The 14,919-nt window shown below is 57.8% G+C and overlaps 1 protein-coding gene across 6 annotated transcripts in view; it reads right to left on the bottom strand.

Annotated features, from left to right (window-relative positions):
* PTPRU (protein tyrosine phosphatase receptor type U) overlaps positions 1-14,919 on the bottom strand; it is a 56,575-nt gene that overhangs the window by 25,746 nt on the left and 15,910 nt on the right. For all 6 annotated transcript variants that reach the window (XM_039564567.1, XM_039564568.1, XM_039564569.1 and 3 more), the window contains 10 exons: positions 9,529-9,800; positions 9,377-9,458; positions 8,591-8,706; positions 8,227-8,401; positions 7,002-7,295; positions 6,093-6,401; positions 2,633-2,742; positions 2,119-2,320; positions 1,090-1,192; positions 705-978 (listed from right to left, as the gene is read on the bottom strand). In XM_039564567.1, the coding sequence (XP_039420501.1) occupies positions 705-978; positions 1,090-1,192; positions 2,119-2,320; positions 2,633-2,742; positions 6,093-6,401; positions 7,002-7,295; positions 8,227-8,401; positions 8,591-8,706; positions 9,377-9,458; positions 9,529-9,800 (1,937 nt within the window). The remainder of the gene's footprint in view (positions 1-704; positions 979-1,089; positions 1,193-2,118; positions 2,321-2,632; positions 2,743-6,092; positions 6,402-7,001; positions 7,296-8,226; positions 8,402-8,590; positions 8,707-9,376; positions 9,459-9,528; positions 9,801-14,919) is intronic.

Here is a 14,919-nt window from a genome sequence, read left to right as displayed (position 1 = left end):
CAGAGCCGGGATCCTCCCTGTCGCTCCCGGCTCTAATTACAGCGCAGCGAGGTGTGAACGACCCCGGAGCAGAGGAGGGGACTCCATAACCTGCGCCTTTCCAGCAGGACCAAGGTGCGCAGGACGAGGATGCTCCCGCGGGTGGGACAGGAGCTGCCGGAGCCGGTGATGCGGAGAAGGGTCCTGCCGGGGGTCCTGCCGGTGACTCGGAGGAATCAGTGCAAGGGGTGCAGCTCCGCAGAGGGAACCGGCAGCAGCAGGGAGGGCAGGGCAGCCAGGAGCTCCCAGGAGTTCCCTGGAGCTGGGACTGGCCATCCTGCAGCAGTGGGTCCCAGCTGTGACACACAGCTCTGGCTGCCCAAACCGTCCTTCTCCAACCCAGGAGCAGACCCAGGAATGGGGTCTTCCCCTGCACTGGTGCTTCTTGGGGTCCTGGCTGGTTCTGCTGTGGGTGGGGGAAATTGGGCTGCTCCACCCCCAGCATCGGCACCGAGATGGGGACAGGACCCCCACCCATGATCTCAACATGCCATAGGGGTGGCCTGGAGCACCAACTGCTCCCTGGCAGGACACCGGGGGTGGACCCAGACTGTGACCCAAGGGAGAGGGATCTAAAAGCAGTCCCAGTTTTACCAGCCCCCAGACTCCAGCCTGCCTTTACCTGGTCCAGCCCCTGGCTGGAGCGGGGTGCCAGGGCTACTCACCCCTTTGAGGTTGCTCATGGCCTGGAAGTAGATGAGATAGGCCTTCTTGGGCTCCAGGGGCGGGTTCCAGTAGCCGCTGTAGGTCTGGTTGTCCCCCACGGTGAAGGGCTTGGCCTCGGTGAGGCTGCTGGCGGGCAGCTCGGCCCCGAAGTAGTGCACGGAGCCGCGGGACACGGCGTCGTCGAAGGTGAGCGGCACTGGGAAGCACTCCTGCCCCCCCAGCTCCCGCTTCAGCTTCTTGGGCCGCTCCTCCTCCACGATCACCTGGTAGGTGCTGCCAAGGGCCAGGCACGGGTTAGCTTCAGGAAGAACGGTCCTGCCCTTCCTTGGACCCCACTGTGCTCACCCTGTTTTGGGGCCTCGCCCTCCTGCAGCCCCAACCTACCTGATGGGAGCCCCTCTGCCCTGCGCCGGCCGCAGCAGCACCGTGATGGTGCTCTCTGACTCGCTCAGCGGCGATGGCATGTCCCCGTAGTCGAAGGTGGGAGCTGCAAGGGGAGCAGGGATGAGTCCTGGGGCTCCCCTGGCTCAGGGGGGAAACTGAGGCACAAGCAGCTTAGCCCGGGGCAAGGCATCACCCAGTGGTGCAACACAAATTATTGCAAATAAAGGAAACCCCTCCAGGTCTTGAACAAGAGTTGGGGGTGGACCCCTGGTGTGCCCAAGGGAGGTTACCAACACCAGTCTGGCAGAGGGGAGGAAACGAGAGAGGGATCCAACCTCAGCAGGACCCGAATGCTCCAGTGCTGAGATGTGCCCAAGGGAGGTTACCAACACCAGTCTGGCAGAGGGGAGGAAACGAGAGAGGGATCCAACCTCAGCAGGACCCGAATGCTCCAGTACTGAGATGTGCCCAAGTATGGCACCACTCAGAATCACTGGCACACTGTGAGCTTCCCCCGCCCCAGGGCAGAAACACACCTGAGCCAGCCCAGCAGCACCCCCAGACCAAGGTGGGGAACCCCCCTCATGCCTGGCATAGCCCTGTGGTCCCCAAACCATCGCTGGCAGTCGCTGGGGTGCAGCTGGAGCCGCTGTGTTCCAGCGCCCCCGTTCACGCTCAGCTCAGCCCAGCTGCTGCAGTTAATGTGATGCTGGGACATGAGCAAAGAGCCCCGAGTGCTGCACGGCTCATTAACAAAGCCCAATTAATCCCTCGCTTGTACACTGAGAGCTCAGACAGCACCAGCTACCAGCACTGGGCTGGCTGGACTCCCCAGACAGGGGCCCACTGGTCTGGGGACTGCCCGGGGGCTCACAGCCCAACTGCCGCCACCGAGAGCATCTTTCTGTGGCAGCATCCAGCCACCAAAACCCTCCCAGCCACCAAAACCACGGGAGTGAGCCAGAGGCTCCATAGGATTCCTGAGTGGAGGAGAAGCCCCAGCAGCAGGAATGCAGTGGGGGAACCTACCGGAGATGTTGGTGGTGATCTCGGTGAGCGCCGTCTGGCCAAAGCCCTTGCCGGTGCGGGCCCGCACCGAGAACAGGTAGGTGGTGCCGGGGTGGAGGTTGGAGAACACGTGGTAGGTCTCGTTGCGCAGCTTGGACACTGTGCGCCGCGGGCCCGGCACGTTCACCGCAGGGTCCGAGGACTCGATGCTCTGGTAGCTGATCTGCAGGGACAGGGCACAGCATCACCCGTGGCCGGGGCAGAGGGGACAGAGCCCAGATTCGGGTGGAGAAGGGATTAAAGTGACAAATTCAGGGGAGGGGATGGTCACAGGGCAGCCTGGAGGCAGACAGGGATTTTCGCGGTGAAACAAAAGCAGAGGTTCACTGGAAAAGCCAAAGGGCTCGGGGGCAGCAGCAGCCGCCTCTAATCCCCATGGCCGACAGCGGAGGTTGTCCCAGACCCCTCCAACACCCCTCAGTGGGCCCTTCCCATGTCCTCGTGTCCCCCAGGTGCCACACTGGCCAGGACGTACCTCGTACTGTGTGATGAGGCCATTGGGCTCCACCGGCTCCTCCCACTTCAGGAATATCATGTCCTCCAGCGGGGTGAAGGTGAGGGACTCGGAGGCGATGCCGCCAGGCACTGGGGAAGGAAAGGGGACATGCTTGGATGCAGCAGGAAACCGGTCTGGAAGGAGAAATCCTCCTGGAAACCCCTCTGGGTGGCTGTGGCAGTTGTGCCCTGTGACCGAGCCACCACATTCCCTTTGCCATGTCACCCATCTCCAGCATGTGCCACCAGACAGGGCTGGTGGCTCTGCAGGGAGATGCCGAAGGCATTGATGCTTCTGGACCTGCTGGTGACGCTTTGCCATGGGAGAGGGAGGTCTCCACACCAGCACAAACCCCACAGGTACCACTTACAGCACCTCGGCCCAGGCACCGGCCGCAGCACAGCTCGAGCTTTCCAGCGTGAGGAAAATAAATAAATTCCCTTTTCCCCCCGCAACCCAAATTCCCCTGGAGCCATCAGCATCCTGCGGAGACACTGCCAGCAAGCAGCAACATCCTCACGTGCAGACAGGCACAGCCTGCCCCAGCCTCCCCTCTAATTAACACCAGCACAATAATAACTGTAATCACTGACAGCGATCAGCGGCACTGGGATCAATATCCGCTCCTTTATGATGGATTTCTCCACCCGAGGCGGTCAGCAAGGGGAGGCGATGGCTCGGGAAGGCACCGGCAGCATCCCCCACTCCCAAACGTTGCAGGGGGACAGCAGCTCTTCCCTCTGCTTGGCTTTTTCTGCAGCTTTTGTTCGGGTGTAATTATGGGGCTGGGAGAGAGGGATCACCTCCCGTGCTTCCCGCCGCGCAATTGCGCTGTTTCCACCTGATTTACAAGTTAATTTAATCAGAGGCACTGTGTCCTACACGAGTACACGGGCGCTTATTAAATTCGGGGAGAATTACGGAAACCTGTAGGGCAGGAAAATGCATACCTACAGAGATTGGGTTTTTAATACACAGAACCTACAGTATATATAATTACATGTTATTTTCTATTGTTATATATAGCCTGTGTTACATAGACAATTACATCTTATTTTCTGTTATTATATGTTGTATCGTCATTATTGTCTATAGGATAATTTATGTATTATCTCGATATTATAATATATACAGCCTATATTTTCATGCGTATAAGTACAGGTGTCGTGCTCTCATGCTAGGCTGAGAGAGGCAGTGGATGCCCACAACAGCTCCCAGGTGTGCAAACACCCCTCTGCTATCCATGCTTGCACGCATATATTTATTTATGGAATTCTATATATTTATCCTGGCTTGCATCGCATGCACCTGCCTGCACGGGGAGAACGGGCTCCCTGCAGCACCAACACACTGCAGGGATGTTTGCACAGGTCCCCCGGACTGAGGTTCATCGTCTCATGCACACTCAGAACAGTCTCCAGCTGTGGATCACCTGGATCCATAGGGGGCACCGAAACACCAGCTGGACAACCCATGGATGCGGTCACTTCCCGCAGTGCCCACATGCCCAGCACAGCTTTGCCCGGGGTCCAGGAGGGATGCTGGGAACAACAGCCTTGGTTTGGCCCAGTTACTTGGATTTTCCAGCCCAGAACTAGGGTTTCCCACTCAGGATGGGGAGGTGCATCTTCGCAGCCCACCAGGAGCAGCCCCAGGGGATGCTGCTGCCAAAACTGGTCTCATGCCAAAACAAACCACAATTACTGAGCCTTCAGCACGTTGGTTTACTTGCACAGGCAGCTGCTCATCCCCAGTTCTAGGAGCTCAAATCCTCATCATCCTCCCAGGCAGGCAGGGAGATGCTGGGCCAGACACGTGAGGAGTATCTGCCATATATCCATGGGGATATCCATAGATCCATCTCCGTGAGACTGAAAGTATTCACAGCCTCAAGTTCAATCCAAGGGGGAAGCCACCAGCCCCAGTTAATTGAGGCACAGGGAAAAGCAGCTGGAGTGATTAGAGTACAGCAAAAAGACATCTGGAGCTCCTGTATTAATATTCCATAAGCAAACAGCTGGAGCAGTCAGAGCTCAGTGAGAACAACTGGAGCAATTACAGCTGGAAAATAAACCACCGGCAGGGTGGAGCTGGGTGCCCCCAGGGCAGGCTCAGGGTTGGGGATATGGAAAGCGCTGGGGTGCAGAGGAAGGTGCTGGATTTAGGCTTTGAAGGTGAAAAAGGACCTGAAGACACTTCCAGCTCTGCTCCAGCTCTTCAGGTTTTGCTTTCTGGCCTGGGAAAGAGGAGCGAGCATGTGCAGGGGAATTCCAGGGCAGGCTTCTCCTCAGGGTCCTCCAGGACTCTGGAGCCAGCTCAATCCTTTGCAATTACCAGTTCCTCCACTTTAATTGCTGATTCTTGTTGCTAAAAAGTGCTCTGGAGATTAATTCCGTTCTTGCTTAACAGATGAGTCTGTGAGAGCCAGGGATGCTCTGGCCACACTCAGCCCCCAGCACTCAGCAGAGGGACAGGCCAGCCCTGGCTGTGGCCTGTCACTGATGGTGGCAGTGGACACATGGAGCCAGCTCTGTCCTGTAGCTCCTGCCATTTCCACTGGATCTCCAGAGCCAGAGTGACCCAGGCACTGCTGATGGACAGCTGCAGCCAGGGCGAGGCTGGACCTGGCAGACCTGCCCAGCAGCCTCAGCTTGAGCAGATCCTCAGGGAACAGCTGGGCCAGAGCAAGAGATTCCAAAACCAAGAAGTCCTGGAGCAATGCTGGAGCCTCCAGCGAGGATGTCCTCCTGCTTGGGGGACAGGGAACCCAGAGCAGGGCACAGCCGGAACAGGGGGAAAACAGGAGCAAAGCTGCTGCCAAAAACCAGGGCCTTATCACTGCAGAGCTCTCTGCACAAACCCGAACCCACCTGAGAGCAAACTCCCCCAGGGCAGAGCACCAGGGAAGCCGAGACAAGCTGCACCTGCCCTGGTGAGCAGCGCTTCCCCAGAAATGCAGCAGCGCCGAATCCATCGGCAACCAAGCAGATAGAAGATGTTACCTGAGTGCAAAGCATTAATTGCTTTAATTCCTGTTATTATGGCTGCCAGGCTGCAGTTCCCAATAACGGGTGAGGATGACTCGTGCTGTGAGGAGCTGGCTATGAGCCAACTCTCACACCTCCATTGGACCAGCCATGGGCAAAACTTCACGCCGAGGATGAGGGCAGTGTGTCCACAGTGACATCCCAATCCAGTCTCTAAGCCCCCCCAGCCCCACAGGCACCTTCCTTCCCCAAACACCATCACTGCCCCTTTCCCTCACCTTCTCTTGCACAGCTCTGGGGCTGCAAGATCCTTTTCGCCTCCCCCTTGGCTCAGGAGATATTCCCCTCATGCCCATGGACCAGGAGCCAGGGATGCGTCCATGCCACCCCAGCAGCTCACCAGCTAGAGAGTTCCAATTTGGGGGATGATGCACCGCCCCAAGCAGACTCACCATCCTCATCTGTCTGGAATATCACCTCCTTGCCCTCCTTGCGCCCCTCGGGGTTGGCGAGGATGAGCTTGACGTGGATGTTCTTGTAGGGCAGCAGGTTTTTGATGGTGTAGCGGCTGGTGTTGCGCTCCATCTTCACACACTCCTGGAAGGTCTGGTTGTGGCCGCTGCCCACGAAGTAGCGGTAGCACAGGGACACGGTGTAGGTGTGGCAGCGGGTCAGGTTGTAGCCCAGCGGCTCCCACTGCAGCGTCAGCTGCCTGGACTGGATTTCAGAGAAGGCCAGGCCTTTGGGGGCCCGCATGGGCTCTGTGGGGGATGAGAGATGGGGACAGGTGAGCGAGGAAGCAAAACATCGCATGGATTTATGTATCTTATCAGGGAAAACCCTTTTTCAGCATAGGGAACAAAGGGATGAGTGCAGAGAGCAACCCTGACCACAGAACTGGGACCAGCCCCAGCACAGGATGCTGCTGCCCTGCAGACAGGGCTGGGGACATCACTGGGGACATCTCTCAGCCACCAGCACTGCAGGGACAGCAGCCCCCATGGGCTCATCCTTCGCTGCGGAGGTGAAGGCGGGTACCAGCCCCACGAGCAGCCCCAGATAACCAGAGAAAGGTGCCTGCACCACGGGAGCCCTCGTGCTGTCACCAAGCCCAAGTCAGGCTGTCGAGATGAGAGAGACCAAGTGCCATCAGTGGCAGGGAGTTTAATCAGCTCTAATTGGCGTGACTGAGAGAAGTTAACAAGCAGACTCCTCTGCCAACAGCACACACACAGACAGACACAGAGACAAACACACACAGACATACACACACAGACACAGACGGATGCCTTGGGCTAACTCCTCGCCACAGGACGGGGGACGGGCTCGGGGTGCCGGGGAACCTCTCCCAAGGGACCCACCTGCGCACTTGGTGCGGCTGATGAGGGGCGGCCCCGGTTTGCCGGTGCCCCCCTCCCCAGGCCGGGTGAGCAGGACGCTGATCTCGTACTCCGTGTCGGGGTCCAGGTGCCAGAGCTTGTAGGTCTGCATGTTCACAGCGTGGACCTCCGACCAGGGCCCCGAGGTCATGCGGTACTCGATCTCCTTGCGCACGATGGGGCCGTCGCCGATGATGGAGTTGGTGTTGAGCTGGATGATGAGGTAGGTGGAGCCGGCCCGGAGCAGCTGGGGGGGAGCGATGGGGGTAGGGGGCTCTGGAAGAGAGCGCAGAAGGGGCTGTGCCATCCCAGAGCCAGGCCAGTGCTGGCACCACCACAGGTAGCATGGTTTTATTTTATTGTTTACAAGCTGCACTCACACATTTCCAATGTCTCTTCCCACACCAACCCACCACATTCAGGCTGGAGAAGAGAACCTTTGGGGTGACCTAACTGTGGCCTGAAGGAGCTACAAACGAGATAGAGAGGGACTTTTTACAAGAGCATGAAGTGACAGGACAAGGGGGAATGGCTTCACACTGACAGAGAGCAGGTTCAGATCGGATATTAGGAAAAGATTTTTCCCTGTGAGGGTGGTGAGGCCCTGGCACCTGGCTCTGGTGCCCAGAGAAGCTGTGGCTGCCCCGTCCCTGGAAGTGTCCAAGGCCAGTCTGGAGAGGGCTCTGGGATAGTGGAAGGTGTCCCTGCCCAGGGCAGGGGGTGGGACTGGATGAGCTTTAAGATCCCTTCCCGCCCAAACTATTCTGGGATTTGTGCTGCAGAGCACAGAACAAACTCAGATTCTCCACCCAGAGGACATGGGAGTCACCCAAGTACAGGAAGGCACCACCCAGTCTTCAAACTTCAGTCTGTGCCTGTGCCCTCCATCACTTACAGTAAGGCTTTAACAGCTGCAAAGGGTTTTCATCTGATCAAACCTTAATTATCTTTGTAAGTCACACAGCCCAGCATGGTGCCACACAGTTTCACCATAATTAATTAATTCCCACCTACTGCAATCAAAAATAAATGATCTAAGGCCACCAGGAAAGGGAGTTTCTGGTTTTATGCTGCACAGTCCACGTGTAGCAACTCGTCCACAGTGAGAAACCGCAATCCCAGTGTGCCGGGCATCCCACCTTCCCTGCACACAGGGAGCGGGAGCAGCCCATCCACGACCCAGGGTGGGCAAGGGCAGCTCACCCACCTTTGACGATGAGCTCGGCAAAGTTGGAGACGCCGGCGCCGCGGGGGGACTGGGTGACGCAGCGGTACAGGTCCTGCTCCGCCCTGGACACCACGTCCAGCTGGAACGTGGCCAGGAAGCGCCGGTGGCTGATGTGCTTCACCGAGGCAGCAGGGACCACCTCGCCGCTCTGCCTCTGCCCACAGGAGAGACACGGCGTCACGGGGGCACGGCAGCACCGCCAGAGCCACCACGGGTGCCCCACACGATGTCTGCTGAAAAGCAGGGGGATTGCCCTTCTCCCACCGCGTCCAGCAGGAGTTTCTCCCAGAGGAAAGCCGTGTGTGGGCTTGCCTGGGGTGGTTTCACCACCGCCACTCCTCACCTGCATGAGGAAGCGCTCGGCCTCGGCGGCCTTGCCAGCGGCCACGCACTGGAAGGTGGCGTTTTGTCCCGCGTTCACCTCCACGTCGCCCAGGCGGGAGAAATGAGGCGCTTTTGCTGCCGAGGGACAAAGCGAGAGGTGAGGAAGCACCCGAGCTCTGAGGGACCCATGGCAGCACTGCTGCAAAAATCCCCCCACTCCCAAAAAACCCACCCAGGATGTCTCAGCTGAGCTGAGCTCTGGACAGGCCTGATCCCCACCCTCAGAGCCCAGCTCAATGAGGAATGTGTTCCTGTCCCCACAGAACCAGCCAGGGTGCCAGGGAGGGATGAGCCTCCCCTCCCCGAAGTGCTGGTGCCAGAGGCAGGGTATGGGACTGACAGAGGGGGCAGGTCTGCTGCCCAGCCTGGAAGAAAAAGGGAGTGACCCCACAAGCCAATGTGTTGGGACAGTCTGGGATTTTGGGTCCCCACCAGCCCAGGTGGCCCCTCTTGATGAGGACACTCAGGCCCCATGTTCAGTCGGTGCTTTTCCAAGGTTTTATAAAAACCAAAGCAATGTTGGAGCTGGTGGGAATGGGGATGGAGGTGCAAAAAGGAGCCTCAGAGGTGACCAGGAGATGGAGCTCCACCAGCCCAGATAACGTCAGGACACCCAGGTGCCATCAGGCTGCATCCTGGCACCAGTCCCTCCGCTCCCCCAGGACCATCCCAATGGACACCAGCTCCAAGCCCCGCTGCCCAGCCCTGCTGCATCCCCCCTCAGGTCCCATCCCGTGGCACTCACAGCACGGATAATTCAGGAGCAAAATGTCATCCAGGCCCAGGTACCCCCTGCGCTCGCCGGAAACCACCGCCTCGAAGAGCACCTGCGGCACCAAACAGGGGGTCACCCGTGGCCGGGGTGTCCGGCTGGGGGCGGGGGCTGCTGGGGCTCACCTGGTACTCGCTGGGCCAGAACAGGCTGACCGCCAGCTCTGCCTGGTGCCACTGGCGGCCATGTGAGCCGGACGCGTTCCAGACGGCGCTGCCCACCAGGCCCCCGGTGACCCGGACGTAGGCGCTGAGGGTGCCGGGGCTGTGGCCGTCCCGGCTGAACATGAAGTAGCTGAACTGGAGGCAGTGGGTGTCATTCTCACTCAGTGCCTGGAAGAGCAAGTGAGCTTTCTGGCCCGGGGTGTGCTGAGAGGAGTTCACCATCAGGTAGGAGCCTGCAGCAGGGGGGAGAAGGGGGAGGGTCAGGAGGGGCCACATAAGGAGCAGCTGAGGGCTCTTGGTGTGTCCAGCTGGAGCAGAGGACACTGAGGGCAGAGCTCAGCGGGGGCTGCGGCTCCTCCCGAGGGGCAGCTCCGATCTCTGCTCCTGGGACAGGGACAGCACCCAGGGAGCGGCTGGAGCTGGGACAGGGCAGGCTCAGGCTGGAGAGCAGGGAAAGGTTCTTCCCCCAGAGGCTGCTGGGGACTGCCCAGGCTCCCCAGGGAACGGGCACGGCCCCGAGGCTGCCAGAGCTCCAGGAGCGTTTGGGCAGCGCTGCCAGGGATGCCCAGACTGGGATTTGAGGTGTCTGGGCAGGGCCTGGGTTGGATCAATGATCCCTGTGGGTCCCTCCCGGCTCAGGAGATTCCATGATTTCAATCCCCCTGTTCCACCGCTCCTGAGCTTTGCCAGCAGGGACAGAGAAGGTGGAGGATGTGGGACCGCAAAGACGCTCATGTGCCCCAGGGCACTGGTCCATGACCGCCTGTGAGGATGTGCAGGACAGGAAGGACCGGGGATGGGTCAGGGCAAACGCCTTTTGGACAGCAGCAGGACACTGCGGTGGGACCTGGCTGCTGGGTGAGGAGGGGAGGATCAGAGCTGCTGCCTCCCCAGGGCACCGGGGTCAGGAAAGGCTCCGATGCCACCCTCCTTTAACTCTCACAGCTTTGCCTGCATCCATCCCCCTCCCAGCCGGGTCCCAGCTGTTTAATTCCATTCCAGCTCCTCGTATCATTTACCACGCAGTTGTCACCACGTTTAAACTGTGCTCAGCAGGGGGAAAAGCTCGTTGGCTTAATGAGCAGCAGAAGCAGCATCCCAGCTCTCAGGAATGCCTGCGATGTCATTCCCAGACCTGTCCCACCACTAGCAGCGCTGGGATCCCACCTCCCACCACCCAACATCACCAGCAGCCAAACCAGGAGCCCCAGCACGGCCTCGAAGCCGTATTTATAGAGCAGGCAGGATGGCAACCCCAAAGGGGATCCCAAAGGCAGCATCATTCCCTGTCCTGCACACTCCAACCCAGGCAGGCTGGAGGCAGGAGGGGGGGCAGGAGTCCCAGCCCTCGGTGGCAGCTCCCAGAGCCATCCATCACAGCCATAGGGCTGGGATACAGGAGGGCTGGGATACAGGAGGGCTGGGAAGCTGCCCCACCAAATCCTCCCCCTCACCAAAGGCAAGGGGATTATTAATCTCCATTTTAATACCAGCAGAAGCTGTAAGTAACGAACCTGGGCCTTTTATTCAAGCCTACCATTGTTTTCCTGACACTCAGTGCTTTGCTATTAATTCTAAACTCTGGCACTTTCCTCCCATCGACTCCCACTGAGCAGCTCCAAGAAAAGCCTAATGACAGTGAAGGGGAATTGCAGGGGGCACCCATCCATCCCCCTGCACCATTTGGGATCACAGGGGGCACCCATCCACTGCCCCAGCATTTGGGAGCTGCACCTAGGGGGACCCCAAAACCCCCTGGAGTCACAGCGCCAGCTGGGGTGACACGGTGCCGGTACCACATGCATCTCCCGGTGTGTCCTTCAGGGACGGGAGCTGGGGCAAGGGAAAGAAATCCCTACAAGGGGAATTTTCACCATGCTGCTGACCCACGCGGCCGCCTGGCCCCGCCAGCCCCTCGGGGTGGCTACTCAGGGTGAAATAAAACGATGACAATTTATTTCCTCGGAGTCCAGCACAGCTCGTTGCACCCATCGAGGGGAAGGCACTGTGTCCATGCTTCTCTTTTTTTCTCCTCTCATTTCCCCCAGCAAAATTACTTCTGCTCTAATGAGATCAGCCCCATTTGGTCCAGGCGACAGCAGAGTGGAGAGGGACCATTGACCCACCCCACGCCAGGGGACATCTCCCAAAAGCCACCTCATTAACAAACGGGCTCTTGTTAACAAACACAGGCCCTTCCTCTGCCCTCCCTTTGCAAACAAAAAGCCACAGGACCGAAATAAAGAGGCCAAGACTAAAATTAAACCACTGATGAGTTATTTTAAAAGACAGAGAATGTCCATCAGGTCACCTGGGAGCGGGGATGCACCTGAGCATCCCTCATTGGGCAGGGCTTCCCACACACTCTGCTTTCCCCTCTTAATTTTCTTCCTGGTGTTGCAACATTGGAAAAAGCAGGTTCCAACCACTCGCTTTTGTGCTAATTTTATCCTCCTCTGCTGTAAATATCTGGCATTAGCCTGAAGCCCAGGGTGTGGGTTGGGTTTCTTTTATAAATACAAGAGAAGCAGAGGCACTTCAAACTGCCAGAGGGCCGGGCTGGATGGGACACTGGGAAGGGATTGTTCCCTGTGAGGTGGGGAGGGCCTGGCACAGGTTCCCAGAGAAGCCGTGGCTGCCCCATCCCTGGCAGTGCCCAAGGCCAGTGGAAGCCCTGCTGGCCCATAGGGAAGGGGCAGCTCTTCCCATCGTGCTTCCCATCCCTGCATCCCTCCAGGGAAAACCCAAACAGCCCTGCAAGAGGAGGAGGGAAGAACCCACTCCCCCCGCTTCCCTGTCTCGATGAGTTTTTCCTCCTACAAAATCACCGAGAGATAAAAATAAATAAAAAAAAAAAACTTCCAGGAGCTATTAGAAGGCAGGGAAGGCAGGCAGGATGACAGCGAGAGGGCGGCACTGCCAGACAAGAGGTGCCAAGGGACCAGGTCTGAGCACTGCAGCATCTGTCTCCAGGAAATCCCGCTGGAAGACTGAGCTGTCGTGCGCCAAATCCTTCTCCATGTCAGAGCCGGCACGGGAATCAGGGAACCCTCCCCACTTCTGTGCTGAGCTTCTCCAAAGGAGCCCCAGCACCGAGGGCTGATCTCCCACCAGCACAGGGTCCTTGGACACACTGCAGCAATTCCCACAGGAGCAAACAATCATTGCTCACGGGTTTTATGGATGTGCAGCAGGAGCTGGTTGGGAAGGGGTGCTGGAGCTGAGAGCTGAAGGAGCAACTCCTTGGATGGGATGGAGAGACATCAGAGCTCTTCAGAATGGGGATAACAGTTCAGGGGACGGGGCTGTGCAGGGACACAGCAGCAGCTCTGATGCACAGGGAAACAATGTCAGTGAATGTGGAAGGAAAATCTAGGAAAAAGCATGTTTGAGGAAAAAACCCACCCACAAATATGCTGTTTTAGTATTTTGAGTGAGGGACCCTAGAGCCCCTTTCAGTGCCAAAAGAGGCTCCAGGAGAGCTGGAGAGGGACCTGGGACAAGGGCCTGGAGGGACAGGACACAGGGAATGGCTTCCCACTGCCAGAGGGCAGGGATGGATGGGATCTTGGGAAATAATTGCTCCCTGGGAGGGTGGGGAAGCCCTGGCACAGGGAGCCCAGAGGAGCTGTGGCTGCCCATGATCCCTGGCAGTGTCCAAAGCCAGGCTGGACATTGGGGCTGGGAGCAGCCTGGGACAGTGGGAGGTGTCCCTGCCAGGGCAGGGGTGGCACTGGGTGGGCTTTGAGGTAGGTCCCTTCCAACCCAAGCCAGTCTGGGATTGCAGCCTCACTCCTGCCTTACCCAGCTCCCTGCAACTGCTCCTTTAAAAAAAGAACAATAAAGAGATTAAAAAAAAAAAAAATCACGATTGCAACGTGGGAGAGACCCATCCATCATCTTTAGGTGAAAGAGAAACAAGTCAAGAGAAGGGGGGAAAAAACCCCAAACCAAACAAGAAAGCAAGAGGAGAGTAGGATGGAAAGGTAGCAGCAGGTGGCCAGCAGCCAGCACCCGCTCCAATAAATCCTACACTCCTTGAAACTGGCTGATCTCCAATAAAAACTCATTTTAATCTGAGACCACAAGACTCCTTTGCAAAGTGCTCCCTGGAGAGGCCCTGGTGCTGTGAAATCTCTTTGATCCCCTGAGCTGCTGCGGGGATCGAGGGGGTGATGGGCCTGCAGGAGCCTCCTGCGCAGCTCCCCACCCAAAACGGGGTAAAACCACCCAAAACCAGGATCCCTGCAGCCCCCTGGTGCCCAAGGCCATGAGCAAACAGCATCTCCCTGGTCCCAGGGGAGCTACAGGGACGAGCATTCTCTTCCCAGGGTGACACTGTGATGCTCAGGCTCACCTCATCCAGCCTGGGATGTCACACCCGCATCCCCTTCAGTCCTGGACTTCATTCCTTGAACTTTGTGTTCCTTTAAGCCCCCATCTCCTGCTGACCCACAAGCAGGGAGAGAAGCCCCATTCTGCCCCACCCTCCAGCCCTCTGAGAGCCCCCAGGCTTTAGACGCAGGCAGTTCACTGCGGATTTTAAATTACAGCTGAATATTGAGCAGAAAACTCAACTAATTACAGGTTTCAGACTCTCCATCATGAGCCACCTCAACCCCCAGCTCTGCTTTCCCCAGGAAACCCCCCCGGACACACACCAATTAAGACAGCTCCGTTTAAAGCAATTACTTGGAAAAATCATCAAGGGAGGAGCAGGGATCTGCCAGCAGATCCCTGAGGGTTGTTTTCCCTTGCCCAGCACCCAGGATGTGCCAGCAGGGACAGGATGGAAGGAAAAGGTGATGGGAAAAGGTAAAGGCAGAGGGGAGTTAGTGGAGGGGAAAAGCCAAATTAAGCATGAAGAAGGCACAAGGTAAATGGCTGGAGGCAGGCTGGTGGAGCAGTGAAGAGTTCCCTACAACGCAGGTAATACTTTAATAAATAAAAAAGGTTATTTTTCCTGCTGAGCTCTAAACCAGCTCTTCTGTACAGGACTTGGCCTCCAGGATCAGGCAGGAGCCAGCAGCCCCAGAAACAAGGAGCACCCCAAGTCCAGTGAATCTCACTGAGCAAATGGGTTCAGGGACAGCTCCAGGGGGTCACAGCAGGGCAGAGTTTGGAGCAGGGAGCGAGCAAAGCCCCCAAATGCCACCCAGGCACGGTGCCCACACCATCCTCAAGGAGAGGAGAGCTCCCCACGGCTGCCTGGCTGGCTCTGCTCCCCCAGTCAGCCAGAGAGGAGATGGAACCAGAAAATAACAAAAACCAGTTTAAAACCAATGCGATTTTTTTAAAAGTCCATTTTCATTTTCTTCCCTACAGTTCCCAAGACTGTAGAGATGCCTCCAA

Source organism: Corvus cornix, chromosome 23 (genome assembly GCF_000738735.6).
Source record: "Corvus cornix cornix isolate S_Up_H32 chromosome 23, ASM73873v5, whole genome shotgun sequence".
Classification (NCBI taxonomy): Eukaryota; Metazoa; Chordata; class Aves; order Passeriformes; family Corvidae; genus Corvus; species Corvus cornix.
Note: the sequence above shows the minus strand (reverse complement) of the source record. Positions and strands in the feature narration are given on the sequence as shown.